At 37.4% G+C, this 19,635-nt stretch overlaps 1 protein-coding gene across 1 annotated transcript in view; it reads right to left on the bottom strand.

Moving 5' to 3' along the window:
• Positions 1 to 19,635, bottom strand: part of arrdc1b (arrestin domain containing 1b) — a 64,910-nt gene that overhangs the window by 25,662 nt on the left and 19,613 nt on the right. The window contains exon 2 of the mRNA XM_060841339.1: positions 17,087 to 17,197. Coding sequence (XP_060697322.1) covers positions 17,087 to 17,197 — 111 coding nt within the window. The remainder of the gene's footprint in view (positions 1 to 17,086; positions 17,198 to 19,635) is intronic.

Below are 19,635 nucleotides of genomic sequence, written 5' to 3' on the forward strand. Positions count from 1 at the left end.
CATGGAAACATGCAAAGATTAATAACACTAATGCAGGAATATGGGAAAAATGTTCTTACTCTCTTTTATTCTAAGTCTGGAAGTATGAATGCTGCTAAGAGGTGCAATGCTAGCCCTAAACTCTCAGTTAGTGCTTTCACACAGTCCATTCAGAGAAAACGAAAACAAATTCATGGCTGGAACATATAATTGCACATAAGGACTTATGCTGAACAGAGTCTTCTGATTGCAGTTCACTGATTAATGCTAGAACCAATGGACGGCAACATCCATGCAATACCGAATTTACTTTGCAGTTCTGCCACAAACTTTCTATTGTTAACATAAATTTCTTCAGTAGGAGATTCTCTTTTAATCCGGCAATGTCAAATTATCACAGCTGAGAAAGTTAATGACTTTTGCTGACAGCATTTAAATCAAAACTATCAGAAATGCCTTCTACGGCAACAAGATATTGAGCCATGGTGGACCTAAAAGATCCCATGTCAATATTAGAATGAACAGCAGCAGCATTCACCCCATTGTCCTTGTCAATGTTAATCCACAACCTCAGTACTGAAACACATCTCATGACCACAGTGTTATCTGTAGGAACTTGCTCAGCATGAATTTGCTTCCATGTTCCTAAAACAGTTTGTACACTTCTAACAATCCTAATTTGCATGCAATTATATGAAGGCAATTTTGCCAGTTTGCCAGACAGGGCCTAAATATGGGTGAACCTAACATGTATTCCAATTTTGAATCAATACAAATCTTAAAAGACTTCAAAAAGGTCATGCCAAGTTAGAACAAACTTCTATGGATTTCATTCAGCAATTATTGCGTACGATAGGTCTACAAAGATTATTTATTGTAACAGTTTGTATTATATCATGCGTGTTTTTATTTTTAACTAGATTAGGCATTGCTTTTTACTTTGTTAGAATAAAAGATCCACTTGAAGCCCCAAATTTCCAATCCTTCAGTACAGAGTTTGAATCACTGAAAGGTACAGTGTATCACTAAATTTTTTTTAAAAACAACCCATTTTCATCTAAGAAATCTGGCTTCATTTGAAGCTAACATTAAGATAACCTGCCTGACTTGAAGCCTGTGTATTTTGAAAGCAGTGTAGATTTTGGAGCCTACCCTTAAAATGACACGCAAGCCTAACTTATGCATGATCAAGCAAAGGATAACTTCAAATTATTCAAAAAGGAATTCTCTCTCTTGGACAAGGCCTCCGCTTGGAATGAGATCAACACAATCCCCCAACTAATTACTAGGTGTGCAATAGGCTGTGTTCTGCTGGGGGGTGGGGGTGTTTAAATTAATTATCGGGGCAGCTTGCCTGTTAATATTATTCACAAACTAGTGTTTTGCTCTGGTTCTGTAAACGATTGCAGTGCAAGGCTTTTTTTTTCTTATGCATTCACAAACAAAGCAAAATGGTTGGAACAATATCTTTACTTCAAAAATATACTTTATTCAAAATTATTTCGATATCTATACAATTAGTGATGCCATACATACGCATACATTCTATTTCTTTACATAGAGAGATCAGAATTAATCAGTTGGAACATCATCAGCAAGGGTAGTCAATGCTGAACTGCCCCCGCCACCACCCCAGTAGCAGATATGGTTATTATCTGGGGATATTCAACATTTAGATGCACGAAGCTAATTACCAGAATCTATGCAGTCTACATAAATTTCCTCAAGGAACCCTGCATGAACAGTCTAATTGTAATTTGTGGCAGATTTTATAACATTATTTTGGCAATAGACTAGAGTTGACAAAAGCTGAGTCCCCAAGAGTAAATATCACCAGTCAGGTCCACAATCAAGTCAGCAGTGCCCCACAGCTATCTGCAGCTCCCTCCTTAACTGTTGTTAAACCTGTCTTGATTATGAAGTCAGGTGCAGACTCAACCCTATCACTGAAATTCAGTGCAATCTGAAGATACTGACAGATCACATTGATAAATGCCAAAGTTCCTAACTTTAACATGAACAGAGGTGAAACAATCACATCCTAAAAAACTGGTGCCCATAGAATACAACAGTAGAATGGCACTTCATTAAATATTAAAGTGCAATTTCTATTTGCTACAGTGATGGGGATACAGTTGAAGATGAGAATTTGTAGATACAAGTGAGGAAAATACTTTAAAACCATTTGTGAAAGAGGTTTAAAGAACAGAATAAGTAGGTAGGAAAAACTTAAGTGCCCCAGAATTAACGTTCCGATTTGGCTGTTTCAGGAATCTAGCTGGAATGACTCATTTCCATGTCGAAACCGTACATTGTTTCCAAAGAATACTCTGAATTTTGTCTCAACATTCCTTGTTGTAATAGTTGTTTAAAATCACTCAATCTTATTTTCTTCTGTTATGCAATTTCATTAACATATTTTGCACCCAAACTTAAGACACAGTCCGTTACACTTTGAATTCCCTTCTTCCCTTGCTCAAGTCTTTACCCAGATTCTTCCACACCACCTTTTTCCCGATCCCAAGTGTACTAAATACTTTTCTGAAACCAAAGTCATTGTTTCCTCCTAAATTACAAAACATTTCCGAACTATTGTATTTTTTCCTGTCCTCAAAACAGAATTCAACACTAACACATGATCGGCTGTAAAATCATACCACCATGCAATGCAAGTCCACTGTCATATTGACTTGACTATGAGAGAGCAGTATCTAAGGTTTCTGATTTATCTTTCCCCACAACCAGCCAAATTAAGGCTCACTCCAAATCTAAGCTAAGCACCAAAATAAATATTTTCACATAAGCAGTATGAATATAATCAGTTCCTCCTTAGATCATGCAATTAGAAACTTCAATTTCTGCTAATTGATAATATAGAGTACAAATTTTTCAAACAATTTACTTTCAAGATACACATGAAACACCATTATACAGGCAGCTGTAATTTGGCTCTTATACTCAGATCTTAGCAGATGGTTTCCGAAACTGCAGGTCAGAGAACTGTATGCAGAGTTGTCCCAAGAATGCTGGGAAAACCCCCATCCTCACAGCCTGCCCAGAGATTCTTCATGTGTTTGAATTAAACATAGATTTCCTCTTCTGCTGTTTTAGAGGTGAAGTGTTGGCTGAAGCCCAGACTGGCTCAAATTCTGGAGAAGGGTCAATAGACTCAAAACTCAAAGCATCTCTCCACAGATGCTACCAACCTGAGTTTCTCCAGCAATATGCATTAATAATCTCTTATGTGCGATTCTCAACATGAAATTCCTAGAATTTCTAGGAAGTGTGCTCTTTTATTGAACTTATTGATTTGTTGAATGGATCAATGGATACCTTTCTTAGGAGGAGCAAAACAAGGTTTTGTCATAGTAAGGCGGGAAAGGAAAATCACTGACAAAATTGGTGGGATAGTAGAATAATTTGTTTTGGCACAAGAGGCTTACAATAGTGACATTTCCAAAACAGCAGAGGGCAATAAATATTTAATATAGGATTTGCAATTTTAGCAACAATACACGATTTTGATCTAGCACATTAAACTATTGAAAAATTAGCAAACAGTTGTATTAGCATCTCAAAGAACTGTACAAACTTTTATAAAATCTTCATAGGATCATGGAACTTGCAAATCTTTCAGCATATGAAAGATCTCTTTTCATATAGAAAAGGGGATAACTGCTCTGAGGAGAATTAAAGGTATGATCGAGAGATTATATAGAATGGATTGAGATCACTGAAATATAACTATCCATTTAGTCCACTACACAAGGTATTGCTTGACACAAAAGGTGTACATAATTAATTTCTAGATGACCCCCAGGGGACATTTTTAATCATAGATGAATGTCATCTAAATACTTATGTTAGGGTTTCTCAAGAAAATAACTCCATTATTTAAATTTTGAATGGGAATAACTGCAAAAAGCATTGGGAGCAATTTGCTGACTTGCAAAGCCTACATCAAAACAATACAAAACTATTTGACCACATTTCCCAGCTGCACCCTCCTTCCCACCCTTGACATACAATAAGTAGTACTTTTACTTGTTTTTCAATAGAACAGAGGACTAGCAGGAACTCACTATTACAAAAGTAAAGGTTTACTAAGTCATTTGACTTCCACATTCTGCTTATAGAAAGCCATTTTGGGGCTAATTGACTTTCTCAATGCGGTGCTTTGTTTTTCAGCTGTTGCTGCACAAATGGTACATAGTTAACCTGACAATGCAAATACATATTTTTATAATTGCTAAATTAGCACACTGGAAATTAAACCATACTACTCCCAGAATAATCAAAACAAAGATTTTATACAATTACCTGATCTTAAGACAATGGCCAAGAGAAACCATGGTAATTCTTGTTGAGGCCAGAACCTGACCTATTTATGGATTCTGGGTAATGTAAGATGGAGGACGGGAAATATTTCTGGCTGCAACAGCTGTTCCTTTTTTGAGGTATTTTAGGTGTTGGGGGTGATTTCGTCAAATTCCAGGAGCAGCAATTACTGTTTTATATGCTGTTGCATTGTTTTGGAACTGGAGGGGAAAAAAGTCAAAACAGCAGCAGTTTTAAAAGGGTGAGCAACAGACAACAGAAGCACATGGTGAGTCTGTGCAGGAGGGAGAGAGAGATAGATAAAAGAAACTGACAGAGCAATGAACCTGCACAGTCACAGCCTTTGCTGTTTGAATTCATGTATCACTAGACTTCGGAGTGCATCTGGGAAAATTAAAGTGAAATTCACAATTAATCTGGGAGGAACCTGTTTGGGAGAGGTCAGAACACAGAAACAGAAGTGAATATTTAAGCGTGGCCTTACAGTAAGTCTGCAGTAGTAAGTAGAGTGGGTTCTTTCTTGATTATATGTTTTATGGAAATATGGCTCGATGAAACTTAAAATACAAGCCATACGTATTAATTTTACCTGGAGCAGTGTTTTATACAGGAATAAGATGGTGCTATTTCTGGGTCTGTAGATTGTGAAGGAGCGAAAATGGTCTTTAGTGAGTGATTTGTTTGTCAGATGTGAGAGTTTAGGGAGAGTTTACGGGTTACTGCAGATTATATCTGCAATAAAAAATGTTGGTTGTTAATCCTATCAGATTGAATGAATCGGTCAGAGACGGTTAGAGGCAATGAGGAATTTACAAGAGTAAGGGGATATGGTGGATGGCAGTTATAGGCAGGGGGAAAAGTCGCAGATACAGTCACATAGATGAGTTAACTCCAGGAAAGGAAAGAGGTAAGGCAGTTAGTGCAGGAGTCCTCTGTGGCTATCCCCATTTCAAACAAGTATGCTGTTTTGGAAAATGTACGGGGTGATGGATTCTTAGGGGAATGTAGCATAAACAGCCAAGTTTCTGGTATTGAGACTGGCTCTAATGCAATGAGGGGTAAATCGGGTTCCAAGAGATTAATTGTGTTAGGGGACTCTCGAATCAGTTGGCATAGACAGACGTTTCTGTGGCCAGCAGAGAAAAAAAATGGTTTTCTCTTTCCCTGGTGCCAGGATCAAGTATGTCTCAGAGGGTGCAAAATGCTCTCAAGGGAGAAAGGGCAGGGCAGGTCATTGCACACATTGGAACCAGCGACATAGAAAGGGAAAAGGTTGAGATTCTGAAGGGAGATTGCCAAGAGTTAGGCAGGAATTTAAAAAGGAGATCCTCAAGAGTAGTAATTACTCCCGGTGCTAAGAGCTAGTGAGAGCCGGAATAGGAGAATAGAGCAGATGAACGCATGGCTGAGGAGCTGGTGTATGGGAGAAAGATTCACATTTTGGATCATTGGAACCTCTTCTGGGGTAAAGTGACCTGTACAAGGAGGATGGATTACACCCAAATTGGAAGGAGACTAATATACGGGCAGGGAGAACTGCTTGAGAGGATTTAAACTAGTCAGATGGAGGTGGAACCCAGGGAGATAGTGAGGAAAGATTTCAATCTGAGACTGGTACAGTTGAGAACAGAAGTGAGTCAAACAGTTAGGGCAGGCAGGGACAAAGCAGAGAACAAGTAGAACGATAATAAATGCAGTTTAATTTTCAACGCAGATGAACTCAGGGCATAGTTAGGCACATGGGACTGGGATATCATAGCAATTACAGAAACCTGGCTTAGGGATGGACAGGACTGGCAGCTTAAAGTTCCAGGATACAAATGCTACAGAAAGGAAGAAGGGGAGGCAAGAGAGGAGAGGGAATGGTGTTTTTGATAATGGATAGCATTACAGCTATACTGAAGGAGGATATTCACAGAAGTACATCCAGGGAAATCATTTGGGTGAAACTGAGAAATAAGGATGATCACCCTAGTTGGGATGGTATTATAGACCCCCTAGTCAGTGGAAAATTGAGAAACAAATTTGTAGGGAGATTTCAATTATCTGCAAGAGCAATAGGGTGTTATGATAGGGGATTTTAACTTTCCAAATATAGATTGGGACAGCCATGGTGTAAAGGATTTAGATGGAGTGGAATTTGTTAAGTGTTTACAAGAAAATTTTCTGGTTCAGTATGTGGGTGTACCAACGAGAGAAGATGCAAACTTGACCTACTCCTGGGAAATAAGGCAGGGCAGGTGACTGAGGTTTTCAGTAGGGGAGCACTTTGGGGCCAGCAACTATAATTCCATTAGTTTTAAAATAGTAATGGAAAAGGATAGATCAAATCTAAAAGTTGAAGTTCTAAATTGGATAAAGGCCAATTTTGACGGTATTAGGCAAGACGTTCAAAAGCTGATTGGGGGCAGATGTTCGCAGGTAAAGGGACAGCTGGAAAAATGGGAAGCCTTCAGAAATGAGATTCTAGAAAAAGTATATTCCTGTCAGAGTGAAAGGAAAGGCTGGTAGGTCCACAGAATGCTGAATGACTAAAGAAATTGAAGGTTTGGTTAAGAAAAAGATGGAAGCGTACGTCAGGTACAGGAGGGATTGAGTTAATCCTGAGAAGAATATAAAGGCAATAGGAGTATACTTGAGAGAAATCAGGAGGGCAAAAAGTGAACATGAGATAGCTTTGGCAAATAAAGTTGAAGAGAATCCAAAAGGTTTTTGTAAATACATTAAGGATAAAAGGGTAACTAGAGAGAGAATAGGGCCTCTCAAAGATCAGCAAGGTGGCCTGTGTGTGGAGCCACAGGAGATTTGGGGAGGGGGGATACTAAACGAGTATTTTGTATCAGTATTTACTGTGGAAAAGGACATGGTACTTATAGAATGTAGGGAAATAGATGGTGACATCTTGCAAAATGTCCAGATTACAGAGAAGCAACTGCTGGATGTCTTGAAATGCATAAAGACCAGGACCTGATTAGGCGTACCCTAGAACTCTGTTGGAGGCTTGGGATGTCATTGCTGGGCCTCTTACTGAAATATTTGTATCATCGATAGTCACAGGAAAGGTGCCGATAGACAGGAGGTTGGCTAACACGGTGCCAATGTCTAAGAAAGGTGGTAAGGACAAGCCAGGGAACTATAGACCAGTGAGCCTGACGTCAGTGATGGGCAAGTTGTTGGAGGGAATCCAGCGGGACAGGATGTACATGTATTTGGAAGGCAAGGACTGATTAGGGATAGTCAACATGTCTTTGTGCATGGGAAATCATGTCTCAGAAACTTGATTGAGTTTTTTCAAGTAACAAAGAGGACTGATGAGGGCAGAGTGGTAGATGTGATCTATATAGACATCAGTAAGGTATTTGACAAGGTTCCCCATGGGAGACTGGTTAGCAAGGTTAGATCTCACAGAATATAGGGAGAACTAGCTATCTGGATACAGAACTGGCTCAAAAGGTAGAAGATACTTGTTTCTCAGACTGGAGGCCTGTGACCAGTAGAATGCCACGACGGTGCTCAGTCTACTTCTTTTCGTCATTTATATAAATGATTTGGATGTGCACGAGGTACAGTTAGTAAGTTTGCAGATGACACCAAAATTGGAGGTGTAGTGGACAGTGAAGGTGGTTACCTCCGATTACAACAGGATCTGGATCAGATGGGCCAATGGGCTGAGGTGTGGCAGATTGAGTTTAATTTAGATAAATGAGAGGTGCTGCATTTTGGGAAAGCAAATCTTAGCAAGACTTACTTCATGGTAAGGTCCTAGAGTGTTGCTGAACAAAGAGACCTTGGAGTGCAGGTTCATAGCTCCTTGTAAGTAGTGTCACAGATGGAAGGATAGTGAAGGTGTTTGGTATGTTTTCCTTCATTGGTCAGAGTATTGATTACAGTGGTTGGGAAGTCAGGCCGCAGCTGTACAGGACATTGATTAGGCCATAGTTGGAATATTGCATGCAATTGTGGTCTCCTTCCTATTGGAAAGATGTTACGAAGCTTGAAAGGGTTCAGAAAAGAGTGACAAGGATGCTATCAGGGTTGGAGGATTTGAGCTATAGGGAGAGGCTGAACACGCTGGAGCCGTTTCCCTGGAGCGTCAGAGGCTGAGAGGTGACCTTATAGAGGTTTAAAAAATCATGAGGGGCATGGATAGGATACTGGGGAACCTCTATCTGAACGTGATGGGTGGGCACTATTTTATTTGGATAATCGATTATTCGATTAAATACCTTTCCTTTGGGGCTCAGAAATTTTAATGTCTGCTCCCTGTTCAGGAGACTGCAGCAGCATACGGCCCAACCCCGCCCAACACGCTTGTGTGCTGATCGAACACTTCTGTCTTCCTTCAATACTTTGCAGAAGAAAGAGGTCCACACGTATAAAATTTATTAGTTACAAATCATCGTTGACACCAACTGCTGAAAGAATAAATTGTTTCTCTTCAGACTTAAAGAATGTCCTTCTGCAAAGAATAGATACAGCTCCTGAGCTGGCACAGATCTGATGGTTTAAGAATCTACAGTGTGGAAGCCAGCCATTCAGCCCATCAAGTTACCACTGACCCTCCAAAATGCATCCCACGCAGTCCCACTTCCCTACCAATCCCTGTAACCCAGCATTTCCCATGACTAATCCACCTTGTCTGCACATCCGTAGACACTATCGGCTATTTAGCAATAGCTAATCCACCTATCATGCACATCTTTGTAACTTGGGAGGAAACTAGAAGACCCAGGGGAAACGCTCGTAGACAAGGATGCACGTGTAAACTCCACACAGTCAACTGCCTGAGGCTGGAATTGAACCAAGGTCGCCTGGAGCTGAGGCAGCAGTACTAACCACGATGCCAGCATGCCACCCCATCTTGTTCATAGTTTCAGACTGTTCAGCTTCCTGGGAACCAATCACACATGTTGACAGTCAGAAGACTTTGGCCATCGATAACAGGTCACTAGTTCACAGACCAATCAGCTACTTACTGAACTTCTAATTGCATACACCCTTGGTTCCCAGTTCATCTGTATGTCTTGTTACTACTGCTTGAACCAGCAGCTGCATAAACAGTAATTACTATAAATGTCAAATTACTTGCTTTTAAAAAATATGCTTTAATACTGCAGCAATTCTTAGTTTTATACAAAATTTGCCCCACTTCAATCAAAAATACAGAAAAAAAATCTTTAATGTCTTTAAAACTCCAATTTTTTGAACTAGAACTCGATAAACAAAAATTGTGTTTAGTTCCATTTAAAACTTGCGAAAAAAAGTATACTTTCAAACTGCAGCCCTGTTGCAACTTCTTCAACACCTCTCTCAAACTATACTTCCCAAAGACTTCTTTCATTTAATATCACTGATGGAGTAGCATTGTTTACTTTATTTTTTTTTAGACCAGTTCATACATTCAAATCAAACATTAAGAACTGCAACAACCCTTGCCATTTCATATCCTCAGAAGAGTTTCTTGTGCTCAGTGCAGTCCAGTAAGAAAGCAACATGAATCACTTGCTTGGACACTATTCCCACACTTCATAGCATCAGTTCCTGAAGGGCTTTGATAGACAGGAGATGTAATTTTCACTTTGTTCATAGATGGCTGGTCAGCATGGACGGGTTGGACCAAAGGGTCTGTGTCCATGCTGTACATCTCTATGACTATGGCATGGAAAAAAAAAGACAGTTCATCTTCAATTGCAATAGATATCCAAGATTTAGATTATTTCCTTTTGTTGAGCACAGTGATGTATAAAATGAAAGCAGGAAGATGATATGTTTTTGGCCAGGCCAAATTTGAGCATCACCTTGACCAATGCAGGGAAAAGCCACAGGAATAATTCCTGGTATTAGTGAATAGATTTATAAAACTTGAATGATTTAAGCTTTTCAGTGTTTGAAGGCACCCTTGAGGTAATTTCAAAGAGCTATGAGGCATAGTAGATTACAATATGTAGAAAGGTAAATCTAGAAAATTACTCCGAATGAAGTTTTAAGATTAAAACAAAGATTTAGCCGAAACTGTTAAATACATATTTAAGATTGTTATCAGGAACTTCTCTGCACAGAACAGTTCATAATTATTCATCCAATAAATTCCAAGTAAGTGAAAACTTTGGAATAAATTATTTTTCAGGGAGGGTGAAAGGCATCAGTGGACCATTTGTGCCCAGGGAGGAAAAGGAACAACAGTTAAGTTAAAAGAATCTGCCACTTGCTACAAATTATGAACATAAATGTCTTCATTTCTCTCCTACATCAGACCATACAAAGACTATGTTAAGTCTGCAGTTTGAGATCTTGGAGATGCCCTGAAGCATTGAAGAAAATGACATACTGTCCCAAAAACCATTTTTAAAAATCCAAACTACAGATCAATTATTTGAAGGTCTGTATGTGAATAAAACTGCAAGACCTTTTCAAAAGAATGTTAACAGTATCAAATATATTAAAAGCCATGTCAAAATCCTGCTGAAATAGTTCTCGCAAAAATACTGAATAGTTTGGTAAAAGCACTGAAAGCTTTCAAAAGACATTGAACAAAATTTGACTGAGGCATGTAATGGTGAGGGGATAATAATGATCAAATATCCAATTGGAATTCCAACCAGCATACGGTCACAAGAAAGGACTTATTGATGGGTCACCAACTATATATTCCCTTCCACATTACATAACACCTTGATTTGGAATCATATCGCAATTCCTTTACTGACGCTGGATCAAAATCCTGAAAATTCAACAAAACATTACTGTGGATGCACCTACACAAGGACAGCAATGGTTCAAGCTGACAGTTCACTGTCAGCTTCGGAATGAAAATTAGGAATGGGCAACATCACATCAGACAAATAGATTAAAAAGACTGGGAAGGTGACAACTATCAGTTGATAAATGATAAGGTCATTCTTTGAAGAATTCATGTCTGCTCTACACACTACTTTTAAAGTCTGTGATAGAAATACTTGCAGCTATTTTCCACGAAGTGCCCAAGTACGAGGAAAGTGTCGGTATGCAAAAGTATCTGCATTAATTAAGAAACCAGACTGGAGGGGGAAATGATTTTAAAAGATGACAAAGGGAAGGTTCTACATGCTGTGGCAGGACATATGTAAACAATGAGAATGCTGCTTATTGTTATTAGCAGCAAAAGATAAGAAATTGATGGCAAAAAACATAATGAGCTCCCATATCATTAAAACGCAATCAGAGGAAAACAAACAGCTAGATTTTAATTGGGAAGATGAAGAGGTCAATGATTGGCCATTTTATCTTTGGGAATCAGAACTCACTTATGAACACAGCTCCTCGGAAGATTCAAAACACTTAGATAATATCACAATAAAAGAGGATTGAACTGAGATGTCAGAGCAAATGAGCACTCTGATTTACCTTATGTTTTCACAGCACATTTTTCATCTTTCTTAGTGCCTTATTTTATCAATTATTTTGACACAAAATTCACAATTAGATTTTGCATAACCTTCAAAATGTGCCTTCAGCATATAATTTCATAAATGGACATTGTGCTATTAATATTAATTTTCAAATGAGTATCACAAAAAAAGGATAAAGCATAACCATTAAATGAACTGTTCTGATTGACAGCAAAGAGTCTCAGATTATTCACTGAAACTAATTATAACAAAGGACTAACTCTAGTTTCAGGATAAACAAGCTTTCTCATGTGAACAAATTTCTTTATTACTAGAACATTTCAGATAATTATTCTCTCAAGATCTGATAGTGAAGGTAAGCAACTACCATCAAGAATTAAATCAATTGTTTGATATCAAAATCGATTTTCAGGAAAGGATTCCTACCTCCTCCTAATTTGACTGCCAATGAGTTACAGAAAAATGGTCAGAGTCTGGAAAATCCTGACTCATTAAGCATTAGCATAATTAAAACAATGCAGTACTAGACACTAAGTTTGGTACATTTATTCGTGGTTTGCATCATCCAGAATGAATATCACTGAAAAATATCTTCTTGAAGCTTTTTGTGCTTCATTCATCAGGACATATGTAAGATTAACTTGGTTCAGGAGATCAGACTGCAGAATCAATTTGAGGGACATCAAGAATGTAGGGAAAAGTCGCTCCTATTGGGAATGATCTAAAGGCACCTGAATAATAACTAAGGTGTAGGAAAAATATACAGTCATACAATTGGTCAGAATATAAACAATGGCAGAGAATAACAGAGGTTATTATGGACAAATAAATTAGAACACAAAGGAAGCTAGTCAGAAGTGTAAAACAGATAAAAATTTGTAATCAGTTTTTAACAAAAAAGTGCAAATCAAGTGAGGGTTGGTCCTCTAGAGTGAGAGTGAAAAGTTAACAGGTAACAGAAATGGCAGAGAAAGTAAGTTTTGCTTGTCTTAACGAAATTGATAGGAATATGGAATTTGTAATAAGAAAGATCAGCTACAATGTTATTAAACATTGGTGCAGCTTGAGAGCCTGAGTAGCCTACTTCTGTGGAGGTGTTCATGTGTTCTTATCTGGAAAACCACGACAGGAAATCATTAACTTGTTGCCATCGGCAATCAATTGCCGATGAGTAACATTTCACCCAGAAAATTCCACGTCACTAGTCACGAGTTGTTTTTTTGAAAAAAGGTCCTTGCGCGTCTAAGAACCCAATGCAAGAGCCATATCTCTGATCACATATTTGGCAGGTGTTTCTGGGAGGTGGAATTGGTCTTTGGCCTTGAGATTGTTAGCATTCATTTCCCAAACTTCTGTTGGGCATTCTCAAACATTGTGTCCCTTCACACAGGAGTTTCTTCCAAATTAGTTTCTTCTGAACGAGGTCTCCCACGTGTTGACATCTATGTCGCATTTCTTATGGAAGCCTTCAGGGAATCTTTGAAATGCTTCCTTTATCCTCTGCTCATTTGAGTACCTTCCTTGTGCTGGGTGGAGAAGATTTCCTTTGTAGTCTGAACTCAAGCATCCCAAGCATGTGGTTGACCCAGCAGAGTTGATTAAATCATTAACGAGGCTAGCATGAACAATGGTACAGTTGAAAAGTAACTAGATGAGGTATAATTAATTCCATCTCCCTCAGCCTGCTAAATCACCCAGCCAAACATTTCACTGTATCTTGAACTCCCTAATATTTCTAATACTGCATCTTACTTTTTACTGCTAATACACAACCTAGGTTATTCACAATATCCCTGACCATAAGAAAGGTCTTCTAGAATTTACTTTTCAGTAATTTAAACATGAACTCCAGAAGCAAATAAAGCTTTCAAACATACATATATTTTTGCATCAGAATTATTCACCTTAATTTCAGCAAGAGAATGACCCTACACTTTAGAATATTACCAACTGGAACAAAGAAAGAAAAGTTTCAATCTCCTGATGCAAACAATGTAAACACAGTTGGAAGAGAAGCAAAGTAAAATCCGCTGAAACATATGTACTTGTGGGAAACAAAATTTGGAAGGAGACTGGGAGTTGCTCATTAAATGCGTCCACTAGCCCAGTTAAAAGACCCTTCGGTAATGCGTTGTGAATGCAATTTCAGAACATGTTGAAAAATTTCTCTTATCAATGTTAAACTGATCCAAAATTCGAACAGAGCTTGCTTTTATTTACCATCAAATTTGAATCATTTTTGCCAAATATTAAATGGTTATGAGCCTCATTATAGAAACAGTTGTCCATTTAAAAAGTCATAAAATATTCAAATAGCAAGTGTTTAAATGAGCTTTAAGGATTTATAATTTTCAAATAAGCCATGTATTTGTATAATCAAGAATGCAAGGAGTTATGCAACTTGATCAGAATCAAAATGGAAGATTTTCTAATGTACAATATTTTAGGATGACATTGTAAAAAGGATTGGTTACCAGATGTATCCAAATATTACTTTATTCGTATGATATCATAATGGCTATCATTCCCTCTGATCCCAGTAAGGCTTCTTACTTGGCCAACTGACCTCAGGAAGGACAATTCTAGTGGATTTGGAAAATGATTTGCAATGTTTTTGCCCTGCCCACCCAAACTCAAATATAAAGTATTGTGTGATGTTTTTAAAAAAAGATCAGCACTGAGGTCAAAACTTCGTAGCATATTTTATTACATATATTGTGCAATATCAAGCACGAAATTTCAGATTATTCAAAAAAAGTGTCAATTTGGGTAAGGTCAAAGAAACAAATGGCAATGTGGAATATTACTACTATAGCAACACAAGGAAATTAAGAACAGATTGCAAAAAACTTTCCCACATTACTCTCTATATTCATGATATTTTTATAGACACAATCAGGTGAAAAATTTATTATGTGTAATTAACTGTCATAGTAGCATGTTAAATCACAGTAACAACTCAATCCAAAAAAACTTCAAATCTAAGAGTGGAACCCTGTCTTAAAACTGCATTCATGACTTCAACCTGCTCAAATTGATTGCTGAATTCAGTATTAGAGAGAAAAAAAATACAGCATATAGAATATCATAGCCTTAATAGTTTAAAATAATTAATTTCCATATTGTATACTCATTGTTGCTCTGCTGAACTACTGAACTGACTAAGGGAACAACACAGTTCTTAAAAAGAGTAGCAACCTTATATTTGTAAACATTCTAGAGGCCAGCTGTAATGGTCACATGATCAAATTGATTGCAGTTACCCTTCAGAGGCACGCAAGTGTTTGAAGACCCAGATATGATTGTAAAGGACTATTGTGATTGAAATACATTCAATTTACAGCTGCAAATAGAAAGAAAATGACTTGCATTTAAAAACACATTTTGCAAACATGGCAAACTGCTTTAGATACAATGAATAGCTCTGAAGTACAAAGAAAGTTATTTGAGTCAGGGACTCACAAAGATCAACAATGAACGCATGTCTGGCAGGCTTTTTTATGCCATTGGCTGAAGAAAGAATAAAGACAGAACACTCCTATTCATCTTTAAGCAGCTCATGTCCACACCAGTCAAATACATCAAACATTGTTTTGCAGAAAAATCTGTTATCAGCAAAATGTTTGGATGGAAGAAAAAGAATGAAGTGGCAACCTATTTTTTTGCCAGCACTTGTTTAGTTTACATTTTTACACAAAGGCATCTGTGACCTAGTTCTCTGAATTTACACAAAGAGAAACAGCTACTTTGAATCAGCAGCAAAATTCTCAGCTATGTCTTTCAGCTTACCAGTGGGATGATGTAGTTTGATTTATTCTTGTTTAAAAATCGAAGCTATTCAAAATGCAGAAAACCCACAATTCTAAATTTAGACTATACATGATTTGTGCATATGTCAAGATCATTTCTGAACAAGTATAACCAAGGCAGCTTATAATTACATCTTTCTCCAAGGAGTTTTAAAAGTGTTTCTTTCCAGCTGCTGACAATTGCAGTTCTCCCAACAAAAAACAGGTAACATTGATTTCATGCTTCTTGGTCTACAATAAAATTACTCTTATCTCAAACAGTGCACAATCCAGTAACCTGAAAAACTGATGAGAGTTCTTTTACTAGAAGATGCCAGTTGTGTACAGGGAATGGCAATATGAACTCTATAATTAAGTATGTGTTCCTTCATTTACAAAGTCAGTTGGTGCAGGTCAATTACGATGCACATCTTACCAATACAGGGTTCTTAAAGATTCAGATGAACATTGTGACATAAGCAAATGCAAGTTATCGGATAGATATTCAAAACAAACTAGGTAAAAAATGTAAACAGAACATGCTGGTCGCATTCATCAGGTAACGTTGCAGTAAACAGGAACAGAGTTACAGTACTTCAAACCACTAATTCCCCATCAAAACATTAACCTGAAATATTGACAATTTTGTTTATCCACAATGTTGCCTGATCCACTGAGTATTTGTGGCATTTTGTCCATATTCCAGTTCTACAGAATTTTTCATTTTCATAAACTAAACAGAAAATGTGCAACCTTGCAAGTACATTTCTTAATGAGATTCAAGTTGTATCTTCAAAAAGCAAAAGGACCAGGGTAATTTGCTGGAGTAGAATGTCAAAACTCTAGCTTGAATTCCATGGAATTGGAATTAAATTGAAAAGTCTGCAATTAAAAGTCTAATGATGACTGAATCAATTAACATTCAGAACAAATATCCTCCTTTAGGCTAGTGCCAAAATTGGGAGAGCTGCATCACGGGCTAGTTCTTCAGCGTCACTAGTTCAAGATCTTCAAACTCTTCACTGAACATCGTTGTCATAGAGTCAGACTTTTACACAAGCCCTTCATCCCATCATGTCTGCACCAGTCATCAAGCACCTAACTACTCTTGTCCTGTTTTCCATTTCGGCCACTGCCTTTGAGAGTGTACCTACACCAAATGTACTGCAGCAGGTCAAGCAAGCAAATCAACCCTATCTTCCAAAAGGTAACCATGGATGGGCAACAAATGTAGACCCAGCAAGTATCACTCACATCCCATGAATGAATATTACCTTCCCTTGTAACATATGAAAACTTTAAGAACTGAAAGATATACAAAGAATGCACCTGTCAATTCTAGAGAAGATGATTGTGTAGCATTCTAAATTAGGTACATACACCAAAATTTCAATTCTCCATTAAATTTTCAGCAATGAATAAAACAATTATGTCAGGTTATGCAGAGATCCCATAGTATCAGAACAATATGAACTAGTATTGTTAGATGTTCTATCATACACAAATTAATAGCATAAACATGCTGTATGTCACTGTAAATGCTGAAAATACAATTTCAAATGTTTTATTGCAAACTAAGCAGGTCCTTCTTACCTTTCTCTGCAACAACAAGTGTGCTGCTGAAATACTGCTCCTCCATCTGCCAAACTGTGTCATTTGCTTTGTTGGTAACACCACATGATCCAATGCAATTCACTTTTAAAGCTAGCAAGGAGAAAAAAAACACGAGAATTGGTAAGTCAAAGTAGTAGCTAAACCTAGGGAATGACAGAATACAAACTGAATTAAACAGGAGAAAGTAACCTTATTGAAAAATAAAATCATATTGCTGGTGTTAGATTCGCTACTGTCAGCTACTGATCCAAAAGTGTTAAAGCATGTGTACTTCAGAACTCCAACTCCAGAAGCATTCACCCAAGCAAAAAAAAAACAAAAACCTTGCTGCATGCTGCCAATTTCTCTTGGACAACAAATACAAAAGATTTCTTGACTCCTTTATCCTCCAATTCTCGTACAACAAACTTTGTCTCAAACTGGTTGCCTGGACAGCAAAGTCACAAAACTTGCCTTTATATTATAGTTTTAACATGACATCAGCAGGAAGGGTGGCTGGTTTACTCAACGTTAAAGCAAGTCTCTTGCTTTATCATCCCTTGAAATCATTGATCAACTCTGTTATTCCCTAATCTCATAGATAAACCCTTATCTTGCCTTCTCCAGAAATTGATGTAGTACTCCAACTGAGACCGAGAAAGAATGAAAGACAACTGAAATTTAATTGGCAGTTTATACGCCTTCAATAGATTTTTTCTGAAGTTTAAATTGCAGAGATTCTGCAGGACATACTTAGAGACAAATTTGCAAATTAGGATGCAAGTTCACTGCCTGATCATCACGTGACCAGTCTGGAAGACAAAGACAGCCTGAGATAACTGCTTAATACAACTGTAATACTGAGTAATATCAGTAGTAGTTATCCTAATTAAGGGAGCACAAATGTCAATTTGTCTGCAAAAACTTCTATAGATGTAACCATTAACCACTAATTTGTTCAATTACAATTCCCATGGCTTTTGCAGTATGCAGAAAACACAGGTGTACTGAAGAAATGCATCTAAGCTGAATTGGGTAATAGAAATTATACGAATTGCAGAAAATATACACTAAGATTTTAGATATTTCAACATCAAATTACTAGTTTTCAAAATAAGTATTAAATCATACAGTCTCACTAATGTTCCTTGCATTCCTTTCTCATGATTCAAAAAACTGAAGCAATTGTATTATTGACAATAGAAGAGATGGCCTAAATAAATAATACTTGCAGATTCTGGAAATACTTTAATTGTTGCAATCTGTAGTGTGACAAAGCAATATATTGAAGAGATGTAATCCTTCCTGTAAATAGGATGACGTACTGTTGGCCTCTTCTGCTCTGCACAGAACACCTCCTGGATTAAGTATGTGTGATTTCCCTGTTTCCTTGGATGCCCTGTAAAAGTTACCCAGAGTTTCCACCTCACTCTAACCAAGCTGCATGGAAAATAAATCATGGATGTCTGGATTTAAATTATTGCTTTTTAGAAGGGTAAAGAAATTCACCAGAATCTAAGAATTACAAATGTTCAAATTGTCCATCAAAAATAACTCATTTGTGCAAAATAAGCCTTTGCTTTGAATGTGCGTTTGTTTTCCCATTTACTGGCTCTACACAATAAACAAGTAACTCTTAACAAGAATTGCCTTGAAACACTGACAAGCTTTCATCTTTTTTTTTACAAAACTGCTCCCAAATTTTTACCAAGTAGAGCCTTAGTTCACCTTAAATACATTAAGGTCTCCTCTTTCCAGCAGCGCCAGGGAGAACTACGAGGGCATATTAATGATACCAAAGTAGTCAATTTCCATTACATGATAAGTGTTATGAACAGGATAAGAACCTGTTTAAATGAATAGGTGGGAGAAATGAAGGAAATCTCAGACTTCACAACCTTCCAAAGTTGTGGCTTACATCTACACTGCAGAATTCTGGAACAAATCCCTAGTCGCAGGTGTCCTTTCAACTCAAGCCTGGGTTCAAATCCACCTCAGACTGCTGTGATAGGAAACAATTTCTCCTCCTCCCAGTGCTGCAAGTGAAAGGAGTTTGGACAACTCTGACTCCATTTTTGTGGGCTTTGTACATAATTTATGAGCAACAATTTGAAAGACCACTTGACTAACTAGTAGTCACAAACTCAATGATAGTTATTGAATAAGCATGCGAAAAACAGGCACATGGACAGTACATTGTTTATTAAAGATGTAGCACTATGCTTAATTTCCATTTCTTCTTTTGAAGTACAGTGATTCTTAATCCCCTATAAGTACAAAACTAAATTCAGAATACTAAAAAGCATACATGACAAAGCTTGCCGTACAAATATTGTCCTGCAATTTTGAATCCCCTCACTATCAAAATAATATCTTAATTTTGGAACTTCGGCAATTTGTTTTCTTAAACTGAATGCTACAGACCAAAACATAAGGATACATTAGATCTCTCAGAAGACTCAAAGTCCCTTAAAAGGTAAACAAGCAGAAAATCAAAAACTCAAATAGAAATACAAAGATATAAAATATTTACAGGACTATTTAAATTT

This window comes from Hemiscyllium ocellatum, chromosome 21 (genome assembly GCF_020745735.1).
Source record: "Hemiscyllium ocellatum isolate sHemOce1 chromosome 21, sHemOce1.pat.X.cur, whole genome shotgun sequence".
Classification (NCBI taxonomy): domain Eukaryota; kingdom Metazoa; phylum Chordata; class Chondrichthyes; order Orectolobiformes; family Hemiscylliidae; genus Hemiscyllium; species Hemiscyllium ocellatum.